The sequence below is a fragment of the Solenopsis invicta genome, chromosome 10 (assembly GCF_016802725.1).
Source record: "Solenopsis invicta isolate M01_SB chromosome 10, UNIL_Sinv_3.0, whole genome shotgun sequence".
NCBI classification, from domain to species: domain Eukaryota; kingdom Metazoa; phylum Arthropoda; class Insecta; order Hymenoptera; family Formicidae; genus Solenopsis; species Solenopsis invicta.
This window is the reverse complement of record NC_052673.1, coordinates 6493137-6507843: the sequence shown is the minus strand read 5'-3', so window position 1 is coordinate 6507843 and position 14707 is coordinate 6493137. Positions and strand designations below refer to the sequence as shown.

Sequence of the window (14707 nt, the reverse complement as noted above, 5' to 3'; positions counted from 1 at the left end):
TATTTTGTTAACTCGACGATGTTCTCTCCGTAGAACGGTAAATGCATTAAGGACCACACAACCGTTTGTTAAAAAAAAAAAATGTTAATATACAAAGTCACGCTTATCACCACAGGTTAAGCGTCACTAGTCGCGCCGCCTTCCAACATGCGTCGACCCACAGGTCTTTATTGTCAATTAATTTTCTCCCCACGATTAATTACAGATTGTAGCAAAACTTATCATCGATCTATAATAATTTGCAAAACTGATTAAGATTTAGTATAGTGGAAACATTTTCAATACATTCTTTTGTGAACAATGTTCTTTTTTATTTATTTATTTACGACCCATTAATTGCTCGTCGAATGACCGTTTTTCTCCATTTATTTGCGTTACAAAAAACGAACAAAATACCAATTGTTAATTTATCCTACTTATACATTTTCTAACTTTTATGCTATATGTTCAGTGCCGTATTAAGGCATGGGCTGAGTAGATTAGGACGCAATTTTTAGAAAGAATTTTTTTTCAGCTGAACGTGGAAAAATATTTAAAATTATGGAAAAACGTAAAGCACAAATTTATATTTAAAAAAATATTAGTAGTATAAATAAGTTTCCGCCGTTTCACAAAAAATGGCGCCACTAGTATGTTATGGTTGAAATTGTCTGTTGTAAAACGTTATATCGTAAGGTTGGACATCTAGCAACAACATAATCTTAAAATATTAGCGATTTTGTATCAGCATCATATATCTTTTTTCATGCGAAAATGTCGAGTTTTGAGCCGAATAAGCGTCATTTGCGGGAGCTTTTGATTTACTTTTTTAATTTGAAGAAATCTGCAGCCGAGGCGCATCAATTGCTTGTAGAAGCATATGGTGAGGCTGCCTTAAGTGAGAGAAATTGCCGTGAGTGGTTTCACAAGTTTAAGAACGGTGAATTTGACGTCGAAGACAAAGAACGTAACGGAAGGCCGAAAGTGTACGAAGACGCGGAATTGGAAACATTATTAGATGAAGATTCGTGCCAAACGCAAGAAGCACTTGCACTTACATTAGGAGTGACTCAACCAGCAATTTCACATCGCTTAAAATCATTGGGAATGATTCAAAAACAAGGAAACTGGGTTCCATATGAACTGAAGCCGAGAAACGTTGAACACCGATTTTTCACATGTGAAATGCTGCTTGACAGGCATAAACAAAAGGGTTTTTTGCATTGTATAGTCACTGGTGATGAAAAATGGATCCACTACGATAACCCAAAGAAGAAGAAATGATGGGGACCACCTAGCCATGCTTCAACATCGACAGCCAAACCAAAGCCAAGCCAAACATTCATGGAAAAAAGCTCATGTTTTGTATTTGGTGGGATCAGCTTGGTGTCGTTTATTATGAGTTGCTCAAACCGAATGAAACCATTACTGGGGCTCTCTACCGAACACAATTGATGAGATTGAGCCGAGTACTCAAGGAAAAACGTGCCCACTACTACTCCAGACACGACAAAGTTATTCTTCTGCATGATAATGCTCGTCCACATGTTGCGGCGCCGTTCAAAATCTACCTGGAAACACTCAATTGGGAAGTTTTACCCCACCCGCCGTATTCACCAGACATTGCTCCTTCTGATTACTACCTGTTTTGATCGATGGCGCATGGCCTGTCTGAGCAACACTTCACATCATATAAAAATACAAAAAATTGGGTCGATTTGTGGATAGCTTCAAAAGATGAAGCATTCTTCCGACGCGGTATCCGTATGCTGCCAGGAAGATGGGAAAAAGTAGCTAGCAATGGACAATACTTCGAATAAAACATTAGGTACCGTTCTTTCACAATAAATGCCCAATTTTTGATAAAAAACGGCGGAAACTTATTTATACTCCTAATATTTGAATTTGACATAAATGAAGGATTTTTTAAAACAACATTTTGAGAAAATAAATTTTTTAAATAATTGTAACATTTTTATGGATATTCGATAAAAAATTAGGGTTATGAAATATATAAATAATAATAATGATAATTTTAGTTATTTTATTATATCTTAAAATAGGACACTCCAAATATTTTAGCTCATGAGCGCAAAACGAATCAAGATGCTGCACGTATTAATTAATCTTTCTGTTCTTTCCATAGATAATCTTCTATTAATCCTTTCAACTTCAAATTAATATTAAAATAACAATTTTTTTCTCTATTTATTATTATTCCTAATAGTACAAAAATGACAGCTAATTTTTTCATAATTTTCCTAGTAACGATTTTGGTAGAATCAAAATGTCGTTGTTATTCAATTATGTCTGGATATTTCAGATTCTGTTATTATTAATGTCTCGATATATCAGAAGGTTGTTGACTCGGGGTAATGACGGCAAAAGGCTTAAAATATAATTCATTAAATTAAATCAAGTCTACTATTACCATCTTTGAAAGTTAACATTACATAATTAGTAAAGTCTAAATAATTAATGTACGAGGTGTGGATAAAACGTTCGTACATTGAATTTTTTCTGTCGATGTGGCAACATGTGCTTTATACTGTTTTGACGTTTAGGGAGAAGTCTTATGAGTCATCAGTACAAGTTTGGTTACGAGTGTATATTTTTCTGTGCTAGTATTTGTAAACGCAGTTTTTTTTGCGTAGTCGAAATAGAGCGAGATGTTTTAAACGAGCAAATAACCAACATTAACTTTTTTGTAAAATTTGGTAAAAGTGGACGAGAAATTCTTGAACGCTAGAAACTATTTATGGAAAATCTGCCATGGAGTACAGAACTATGTACAAATGAGTGAATCGGTTTAGGGAAGGTCGGGAAAATGTCGATAACGCACGAGAGAGTCGTCCTTCAACGCCACGTGTTGAAGAAAACATTCAACATATTCATGATTTGGTGACGTGAGACCGTCGCATTACCACTAAAATGATGGCTGCTGAGTTGGGAATTAGTAAAGTTAGTTTTCAAACAATTTTAAAAGATGATTTAAATCCATGATTCATGCACCTTCGCACTCGATGCGTAATTCATTGTGCGTAAATTTTTGTCAAAAACGACATGATTATTATAATATGAATCCTTTTTATTCAGCTAATTCAATCTCCTGCGACTTTTTATGTTTTCTGAAAGAGAAACAATTATGCGGGATGACATTTTGAGGATGTGAAAAACATCAAACGTAAAACGACGAGGTTCCTGAAGGGTTTAACTTCGGAGGGTATGCAGCATTGTATTGTTTTCAATAATGCAAGAAGTGTTGGGCCAAATGTATTTATTTAGGGGGAAAATACTATGAGGAGGACTACGTTCTCGTTTCGAAATAATTGAAATTAGATTTTTGGTGAGCTCAATGCACGAATATTTTGTCCACACCTCACACACAGAAAAAACGATTGCTGAAATATATAAATATTTTGAACTAGATACTGAAAATAATTATACTAAACCATCAAAATAATTAAGTTTTCTTACAAATCAAACAAAAATCGAATAAGTTTATTAAAAAAAAATCTGATTTATGTCAAATTATTCTACCGGTATCATATTGTAAATATTATAATTCGGGTTTGTTAAGAATCAAACAGAAAATTAGAACATAAATATTAATAGATAATAAATATACAATTTCCGCAAAAATCAAATGTAAAAATCTAGAAGTTTTTAATTTTTTTACAAATCTTCAAAATATTAATTAAAGCTTGCAACATTTTGTTTTTATATTTATTATGTCCAAAGAGAAATTATCATATTTATATATTATTATATTTATATATTATCATATTTATATAATAGTTTAAGATAAATAATAATAAATCATTGAACTTGAGAAAAGTATATAAAATCACACAGACAATACAAGCACGAAGACCTAGCTGCGACCGTAGAAGACATTTTTGTTCAATTTGTCTTAAATAATAATAATTAAAAAATAAAAAGTTTTTTCTTAAAATTTAAGTTTTTTTGAATTTGTTTGATTTTTGTAAGAAATCCTTTAATTATGCAGGATGCATAAACATAATAATAAAATGCTATAAAAAGTTGTAATATTCTAGCACAATCAGTTTAGCATTCTACATAATTATTTTGAGTATCCGATAAAATTATTTTCAGTACATATCTAGCTAAATTTTTAAATATTATAACAAAATCATTCTTTCTATAACTATTGATCTGATCTTTCTTCCTAAAAAATATTTTTTATATATAATTGTATAGAATTATATATCAAATATGTCCACATGTATTAAAATACATTGTAGATATAATTATATATAATTATGCATGATTTAAATATATAATTATAAACAATTATATATAATCCTATATAATTATATATGATTATATATAAAATATCTGTATGTATTAAAATATATGTATTAAAATATATGTAATTATACATATTTTATGTATAATTATATAAAATTATTCTTATTTTATATTTAATTATATACATATAATTACACATAAAAATTTTTTTCCTGGATTTATTTTGAAAAGAGCTTAAAATCGAATAAATTATTATATAACAACGTTGCGGCAAACCTGAGGAATATTAAGCCAGTCATCAGCGAGACCCATCGCTTCAGACGCATTCTGGACCGCATCTTTCGGATTCCAATCCTTCCAATCTGGGCAAAGGCCAGGTGCGACTGCATCAACAAGCGCACCCACCGCGCGGCCGTCATTCCAATCGGAAGTGAAGTTTGTGATCGGCAGATCTGGCACCTTCGACTGGATCCAGTGCATCAGCCTTTGCTTCGGAGTAGCGCCCTTGTCCTCGCCATCGTCCCCTTCCCACATTGGCATAGAGATTGAATAGTGCAAAATCAGAGTCCATATTAGACCGAGGATCAACTTCAATTTACAGTCTACGATGTCCGTAGAATCTGCAAAATTAAGAGAGGAAGTAGATTAATTTTCTTTGTAAACAAATTTTTTATAAACTATATACAGGGTGAAACACAATAGTTTTATCCACCCAGAGTATTTCTGTTATTTTTTACGATATGAAAATATTTTAATTACAAAAGTTGTATAATATTAAAAGGATCACGATACATTAATAATTTTTTGCAAGTGATAGCACTTTGGAGATTTCAAGGTTATCTTTGTTGTTTTTAATAGAATTATATAATTTTTTTACATAATACGATTCTTCTAATTATTCTGCATATAAAAGTACTAAGAAAGAAGTAAAAAATCAATATAGTTTACAAGATATTTTATAATTTATTTTGTAATACTTTGACATGAAATATAAAATATTTCGTAAATTATTGATTTTTGAGAACAGTATTTTAATACTTTTATGCAGAGCAATGAGATAAATTAATTTGTATAAAAGACTTGACACTCGTTTCATACCATCAGTTATATAAATGTTACCAAGTGTCTCAATGGTCAAACTGACTAAGACACCTGCACTGAATGCTGTGAGATCCATGTTTAAACATTGGTCAAGATAAAATTTTTCGCAATAAATTTTTTACGAAATAAGGATATAGTAGAAATGCTTATAAGCATAAAAAATTACTTAATTGATTAGCAATTTAATTTTCGTGATATTACATTTTGGCAGTTCTTCTTAAAAACTGTATTCAAGTCCGGCAAATATGTGCGTAGTTTGGAAAATCTCGTAAAAATAATTGTAATTTAAACTAAAAAATTATTGAACATGAAGATTTGCTTTCGACCGGTATAGCCTATCTCGTTATTTAAATGTGTTGATACACTTCCTGGTCATTAAAATATTGTTTATATTGGAACATACAAAGTTGCTTTTTAAAAAAATATTGTTTTAATTAATTTTTTCTTTTAAGTATATTAAAAAATTAATTTTAATTTATAGTCTACGATTTACAGTCTGATGAGTCTGCGAAAGTAAGAGAGAAAGTAGATTGTCTAATTGTCTGTGTAATATTTTTGATAAATAATTTTCTGCATAAACAAAAAACTTATAAACTACATGTAATATATAATCTATAATAGCTAATATCAAAACCGTTAACCGTTATTCAAAAATGTTATGTTCATGAATCTTTCTATTTTCGACAATATCGATTAAACTCTGTTATTTAGAGATTAAATTTTACATTTAAAATTTCTTTTTATTTTAATACTATACGAAATAAGTTTGCATAGAGAGAATTCTTATTTTAAAGTTGTATCTAAATACGTACAGTTTGAGTAATAATTTATAAAAATATCTATTTCGAATTTATTATTCATGAGTGAGTAACTTCCTTTCTTTCGTAGAAATTTTTCGTTTAGTTTTTTTTCCTGTTATATAAAGTCTTATTATTCATTCATAGAGAGATCAATCACTGCTCAATTATTTGACAAGTAAGATCGAGGAGGTGTTATTAGAGAAATATTTTGCCACAACGCATTTATAGAATCAACATGGATTCTTTTACAATGCGTGTCTCGAAGCGACGCTAACGAAAGAGCGCAAGTTTGTGCAATGAAAGTGCTAATAGATATCCTCGTGCAATGATTCACACGTTGAGCGATCGCCAAACTATATATCGTGAATAGAGAATCTGAATTTTGTACAAAAAGATATCAATAACGGTTAGTAAATTTCTGATACAATTACATATGTTTAACAGATTAAAATTTTAAATTAGAATACATTACAAAATACAAAACTTAAAATGCAGAAACGTAAAGAGTAACGGTCAAAATGCGTAGAAGAAAAGATATTCTTGCTTTGAGAATACAAGGTGTCATAATTTTTATTTAATATTGCAAAAAGCGAAAGAGGATGGAATTTTAAACTAAACTTCACTCTGTATAATCATTTTCAAAATGTTAAATATTAAACAGACATAACTTATGTGTGCGTGCATGCGCGTGTGTGAAGAAATTTTGTATAATTTTAAGAACAACATATTCTCACTATTTAATAATAATTTTTATGAATTGAGAGGAAAAAAATATCGTATAAAAAAAATAACATATTCTTTAAACAAAGAATTATACTTTTATAATACTATTATTATCCAAACAATCATATTATGATTTTTACATGAGTATTATAATATTGAAATTAAAAAATATTTTCTGAAAAAGCTAGGTTATTAAATTTTTAAGAAAGATTAAATTATACATATATGAGCAAAGTTATTATTTTATATACTGCATAATTAAGAATACAATTATTAGCTAATACCGAAATAGTAATTGTTGAATAGAATATATTTTAAATGTTACATTAATGTTTTTTTTTTACGCAAACAATTTGATTTCTTTGAAAAAATCATTTTCACTGTATAGATTTTTCTCTTATTAGATCTTAAGAGAAAACTAATATGTATTTGATTCGAATTAAAGCAACCAATTCATAAATAAATCGATAGCGATATATAATTACGCATAATGCTTGACAATTACATGTCTTTCTAACGTGAGATTCACAGTGGAAAATTTTATCGAATCAGTGTATTAAAAAATCTCTAGGATTAATCAGCATAATTATAATTTAAAGATAGTCGATGACATCTTTTTATTGCATAATTTTTACATAATATATTGATAATTAAGCGTATCATTTTGCATATAACAACTGTAAAGTTTCTGCACGTCTCCCTCATGGTGTTAAGAGACCCCCGTTAGGATAAAAAGGAGATCTCGTAAACGGTTGTCGTAAATCTCTGAAAAGTAACACTAAAGACGCACTCGGTCAAATTTCATCGGATTCAAACCGCTACGGCTATTTCTGTCGTCCACTGGCATTCGACATTGTCCCGCCGTCGATGAAGTTCGCGTTGTTCGCGCGACGCGGAATCGCCTCATCACCATTGGTGACGATTCATCCGAACTATTTTCAGCAATTACCAAGAGCTGACCAAGTGATGTCAGAGAAAACGTAGTACTGTCGTGATACGCAACCAGCTAAGCGCCAGCTAATTCATCCTGTGAAGCCAAGTCTCCGAGAAATTCTCGAGCGTTTGAGCGGTCTTCCATCCACTTCATATAGCTTCTTTATGATAAATAATAAACTGAGTGAAGATATAATTAAGATGTATGTGTCAGATTTCAAAACATTGCTAAAAACATAAAAATTTCATAGATTGTTCTATTATTACATTTGAGTATTTGTTAAAAATTTGAATACAATTCTCTTATTTAAAAGTTATTACTAGATGTATAACTTGATTCTTGGCCTTTTTCAAAAGGCCGAAATATGTTGTTTACTTAAAAACAAAACTTTCAGTCTTCAAAATAGTCTTTGTTATTTTCTACACACTTCTTTTGGGTAACTAGCAAAATCCGTTCTGGAAGAATGATGATGGTTTCAAGTTGATAAATTTGTTGATGCTTTTATTGACCTCCTCGGAAGATTTGAAGTGGGAATGCAACTGTATAACGTTGCATGGATCGGAAGAGTTAATAATCCGAAGGGGCGAAGTCTGTAGAATACGTTGCGTGAGGGAGAATTTTCCAGCTCATGTCGTAAGATGATTTCCAAAGTTGTCTTTGTCGTGTGCGATCGCACAATCACGTGAAGCAAAATCACTTTCCTCCTTCCAGCGTCAGTAAAAAATCTTTTTTCCTCAGGTCTGTCACTCAGTCTAATCAACTGCTGAGGGTAATGCTCAGAAGTGACAGTTTCGGGTTTGAAGGACTCATAAGTAAAGCCTTTCCGGTTCTATCAAATACGCAGCAACAGTTTTTGCGTGAATGTTTGGTTTTGCGGTCGATGGCTCACTCGGATAAATGATATTCGCCTCTTCATCAGATTGTCATAGAGTACTCGTTTTTCATCACCAATCATCATCTTGTGCTAAAAGTTCTTCTACAATCTTGATAGCAAGGATATAACCATGTCTTTTAGAAGCGTCTATAGAGGCGTCTCTCTTTGTTTTCACGACTGAGCACATATAGAGCCCAACAGACCACTTTTTGAATCCTACTAAGAAAGTTTATGTACACACGTTACATGCAACTTAACAAGCTATTTCGAAACGTGTCTACATAAATTTAGACGTGATAAGCGCACTGCAAGTTCATTTGTAAGCTCTGATTGAATCTGACATAGATTTTCTTTTAAAAGCTTCTAATTCTTCGTTTTTAATTTTTTTTTCGGTTCAACGCGTTTCTTTATCTAGGATATTGAAATTGCCATTCTAAAACTTTGAAATCACTTCTTACATATACGTACTTTAAGGCTCAGCATTTTTACATAAGGCTGAGTAAATCATTTCCTTAGACTCGCCGGGATATTTTTTCAGTTAAAATATGAAAAATAGTGCTTCAGATGCTGCTTTTCGAACGACATCGTTTACGACTACTGTTTTATGAGATTATGGTTGCGTTCCGATATACACTGTCAGTACTAAAAATTTATAGTTCACGTATACTGTAAATTTTTAGTACTGCCAGTGAATTGCAGAATGCGATCTATATCAGCAGCACCGCCAATATATTTCGTTTTAAAGTTGAATGATGGCACTTTGAAATGACTAGATGGCAAAAAAATTTTAATTTGAATAGGTACTGTAATTGATTAAATAAAGGGGCCGAAAATTAAGCTGTACACCTAATAATATTTAATCATTTTTATTTCCTCTTTATTTTTATATAAAATGCATTTTGTAATATTTAAAAATTTTATGAAATAGAGGAAAATCGCTAATATCGACATAAATCTCTTAAAGCGACACATCCTTATTTCTTGAAAACCTTACACTTTGTTAATAGAAAAGATATTATAGGTCATATATATATTATGAGTATCTGTATTATTTTCATTATTAGGTGACCAATTGCTAGTAATTATCCAAACAATTAAGTGAGCTTTAGTACATCGGACAAATTAATACAACGCATGTGTGTTCTGAACTGGTCATCAATTTTCTGACATCAGAATGTGGGACTGAGTTAGTAACGGACAGTTTGTGGAAACACCTTAGATGTCCTTAGATTGCCGAAATTGAATGCGGCATGCATAAGAGCAAAATAACATGTTATTCTTATTTAACTATCTGGGTATTTGTGGAATTATTTGTTTAGTAGCCTGCGGTGACACAGTGTTTACTGTTATCTATATAAAATTATCTAGATTACCATCTAGATAAAAAATAACTTTATTTCATTTTTATCTAGATTATTTTAATGTATATTATCTTCATCTTTATCTCAGATAAAAAAAGTATTGTCTTTTTCAAATTATCTAAGATAAGATAAATAATAACAAGAATAAATAATTGTATTTATAGCCTCAACATCCAAGTCATTTATCATTTATCCTAACAAAAGAATTTTTTTTAAATAGACAATGTTGCGTTTCGAAGTTTATTGTCAGTATAGAAACAGCTATTGTATATGAAACTTATATATTTTTAATAACAATGTATACTGCAAGAAAGTCAAGATAAGGGTTATTAGTAGTGCAATATAAATATTGCCCCAAAATAAATAATAAATTCGAATACTTTTACAAGAAAATTTTTTAATCATTATATAATGAGTTATATATTTCTATTATATAACTTTGTTTTTTATTTGCGTATTGATTTCAAAGAGGAATATTTTTTGTCAGGTTGAATTATTTGTAAAACTTTTGGTTTCAAGAAATAAAAATTTAGAAATAAAAATATGTCGTTTTTATATTGTAATTGCTCAATAGCAATATTATTTAAAAATTTATCTAGATAAAATTATATATAATAGTCTTTTTTGTTATTTAATTTTTTATTTGGTTATACAACATTTTGAGTTATACAAAGTTTATTCAATAACATAGTATTTCATTAATGTGGAAACAACCCTTATGAAAAAATACACAACTAGGCGTTGGTAGTTCGAAATGATACTCCAATTGAGTGTTAACTCCTAAATACTCCAACTTGAGGGTTAACACTCAATTTGAGTATCATTTCGGACCGCCAGTACCTTAGTTGAGTGTATTTTTCATGAGGGAGAAAGCGTGATGGGCACTATTGAGATTTTCATATCAAAATTCTTCAATAAACAGATTTAGCTCTTTAGAGAGCTGTGCTCAAAAACATTAGAGATATTTTATTATTATTGTTTAATGTTAAACAAAGATGACATTTCTAATTTCTCAACGCAAAAAAATTTTTAATGTGGAAAATTAAAAATATATAATTTTGTAACAAAATATTGGATTTTTTTTAAACAAGACCAATTATTAAATTTATTCTTGTAATATTACTACCCCTGTTTTTCGTCGACTCACTACACAGTGTCCTTTAAATAATATTCAATAAAATAATTATCAATAAATATTTTATAACTTATAACAAAACACGACCTTGTAAACTAACTATTTGTAAACGCAATGCAAAAAACGTAGAAAATAACGGTTCTTCGCATTATTTTATATTACATCGATTTACATGTTATAAAATTTTTGTGACTTAACAGCATCTTAGCAGAAACGAAATGATAAATAAACGATATGATAATCAATAACATCTTGTCATTAGCGATTATAAATATATAATAATAAGAATAAAAAAATTGAATACATAAATAGTAATAAAGAATTATTACAATATTTATTATAATAATTAATTTATCTGTCACAATATAACAGATACTATTTTTAAAAATGTCGACAGTAAGATCGGCATTCGATTTCCATGCTTTAACGCAACAAATTTCAATGACACCCATATGTGCAAATAAAAGCAACAGGTGAATATTCATTAAAAAAAGATACAGCTGTAAGTGAGAATCCCAGTGTTAATAGAATGAATAGTCAGCTAAATTTTTTCTTTTCACAAGATATATATAACTAACACCGTCATACAGTACGACTATTATACAGTGACACTGTCGTACTAACCTTGCTTTATATATGTATATATAGATATACATATAGATATAGTCATACAATTGGAAAATTTGTGTTAAATTTTGCTGATATTGTATTTCCCAACGGGTCGATTAAATTTTTGCAAAGATAAATATGTTAGAAAGTAACATAAATATTGTATCAAAAATTAGCATAAATATGTAACACTTTAACACAATTTAGAAACAGATTAACAGATGGAAACGTATTTCTTCAGTAAAATTAATATTTATAACATGGTGATACGTACTCTTTATTCATTTATTTTAAATTTCTAAAACATGTGAGAAAAAATACTCATAAGCAAATGTTAAAGGAAAAGAGGGTAATATGGCATCTATTTTTATTTTACTGAATAACTTTGTTTATAATCAATATTTTATATTAAAACTTGAACAATTTTATTTGTCAGTGTTGTATTTATTACTTAGGACGTAATTTATAAAAATGTGACGCATTACATAATCGATGGAAGGAAAAAAGTGATGATAATACGGCTAATTCAAAAATAATTTTTTAAAAATCGATTTAGTTTAAAAAAATAGTATTTTGCCACAAAATTAGAAATTTTTCATTTTCCACCATTTAAAAAATAAGAATTTTTTTGATTTAGAATTTTCTTGCGTTCAAAGATTTTAAAGATATCATTAGAAATATCATTTTACCCCTGTTTAATATTAAACAATAAATATAAAAAGTTATCTTTAATGTTTTTGAACACTGCGCGTCCTTTCGAGTAACAATCGATTTATCGAAATGTTTCGATATGATAATTTCGCTTAAAAGACATATTAACAAAAGCTTATGTTATTGTTTAACTCTGCACAACTTGAAGTGTGTACAGCCAAATAAAAGGTTAAATAACAAAAAGAAAAAAATACTCGAGTGTTCATACATTCGTATAATAATACGCTCAAGTATAAAAACAATGAGGAAGTATGTGTAATTAAGTGCTAAAATATACCTTGATAAAGTTTAAAAGTGCTCAAAAATAAAAATGCCTTATACAATAATAGTTGTTATCTATTGTGTATTGGCATATTAGCGCGATTAAAAAACGGCGAGCTATTAATTGAATAATTCCACAAACAATTGTTAGAATTTGTCGCTTAATAATGGAGATAATGGGGATAGCTGTAAGGTCCACAGCAGCCATAATACCCTCTTCTCTTTTACTAGTGACGTTTTTTTGATATTACATATATATATATATATATATATATATATATATATATATATATATATAAATATAAATGACAGATTTGATTGTGACAGAATTCGGTCATCACAAAAGTATTATATATTAATATACTTTTTTGTGAAGTATTTTATTTTTCTTATTAATTGGTTTATTTGTTTGGAATAAAATTTCATATTAACGTATTTATTTTAAATCAAGTTTTACGGTGAAATAAACATTGTATCCCCATAACAAATAAATTTTTAATTTTTTTTCTCAGTGTATAAATTGTATTATTTTAATCTTCCGCTTGTACACGTGAATCTAAATATGATATAATAAAATAACAGTTTCTAACTTTTTCTTCATTCATGTTCAAAATTCATTAAAAAAAATTTAACAATCATCAAAATAACCATGAAATCATTAACTACAATGTCAACAGATGTTCTATGAATAGTTTCAGACATTGTTAAATATTTTATGAGAAAATGGCGTCCGACATGATAAACCTATTTGTACAAGTTATGGGTGCTGATAAAACATACAAGAGAAAAATTAACAATAAGAAATGTTCAATATCAATTATATGTAACATAGAAAAATATTTAAAAAACAGAATCGTATTAATTAAAACTTGGATATGTTATAAATTTAAAAAAAAAAAAAGATGGTTTTAACATAAAGTGTTTTCTATTGTGCAGTTTTACGCAATTAATAACACAAGATACTTCTTCACAGCTAAGCAATATTATATTTGCATTTAACTATGAATTGTTTTCTAATATTTTATAACATTAAATAGTTCAATAATTTTATAACGTTTTATAATTCATACAAATTAGTAAAAAAATAATTTGAAAATCAAAGAAGTATACATTGGACAATTACTAGAAATTTAAAATTTTATACCGTTCACAGAACAAGAGTTTAAAATTTTATTTCTCCGCTGCATTAACAAGACAACTATTCAAGCGTTTATCGTGACTAACGGGCTTTAAAGTTGAATTTGGTGACGTAATAAATATAGTGTAGTCTTCATCATAAATATACATTGGCGCAAAATCTTAAAATCTTCTAACAAGAACCGAAAGATCGTAGGTTCCAAGAACCTGAGAATTGCTTTAAAAAAAAAAAAAAAAAAGAGATTAGAATTCGCGGGTTCAGAATCTTTATTACTTTTTCATCTAGCTAGTAGTCTGAGAGTCATAATCTATTCTCGGATCCGAGATTCTTTGTTATGTAAAACGAGATTCCCAAATGTATTCTTTGCGAGCGCCGTTTCCGGCGGTGCTTAGATTAGAGAAGGGAGGAACAGACAGGGGAGAAAATCAAGATAAACATTCCAAAAACTCCACCATTCTATTTTAAAACTGTATATGTCGCATATCAAAGCATTTTGAAAAATACAAATTTGTTTTATTATTATATTTGAGTATTTATGTGAAATTTGAGCAAAATGCTTTTAGGTTTTCATCAATGTAGATTAATTTTGATCTTGGTTTAATTCCAGTGAAAAAGCTAATATCAAAAGGATGTTGAAACGATGTCTTTGATACTAAAATTATCTCGATAGTGCTAATAAAGTAAAAAAAACTTGACGTTTGTTTGAATTTTGACTTACTTTCGAATTGCCTTAAACAATTTGACACGAATGACAGATAATCACTTCTGTTATTGTTTCGTTCAATATTATTGTTGAACTTTGTTGTACA

General features: G+C 29.1%; 1 protein-coding gene across 5 annotated transcripts in view; it reads right to left on the bottom strand.

Annotated features, from left to right (window-relative positions):
• LOC105200463 (filamin-A) overlaps positions 1–14707 on the bottom strand; it is a 133124-nt gene that overhangs the window by 88955 nt on the left and 29462 nt on the right. For all 5 annotated transcript variants that reach the window (XM_039454599.1, XM_039454598.1, XM_039454600.1 and 2 more), the window contains exon 4: positions 4528–4871. In XM_039454599.1, coding sequence (XP_039310533.1) covers positions 4528–4871 — 344 coding nt within the window. The remainder of the gene's footprint in view (positions 1–4527; positions 4872–14707) is intronic.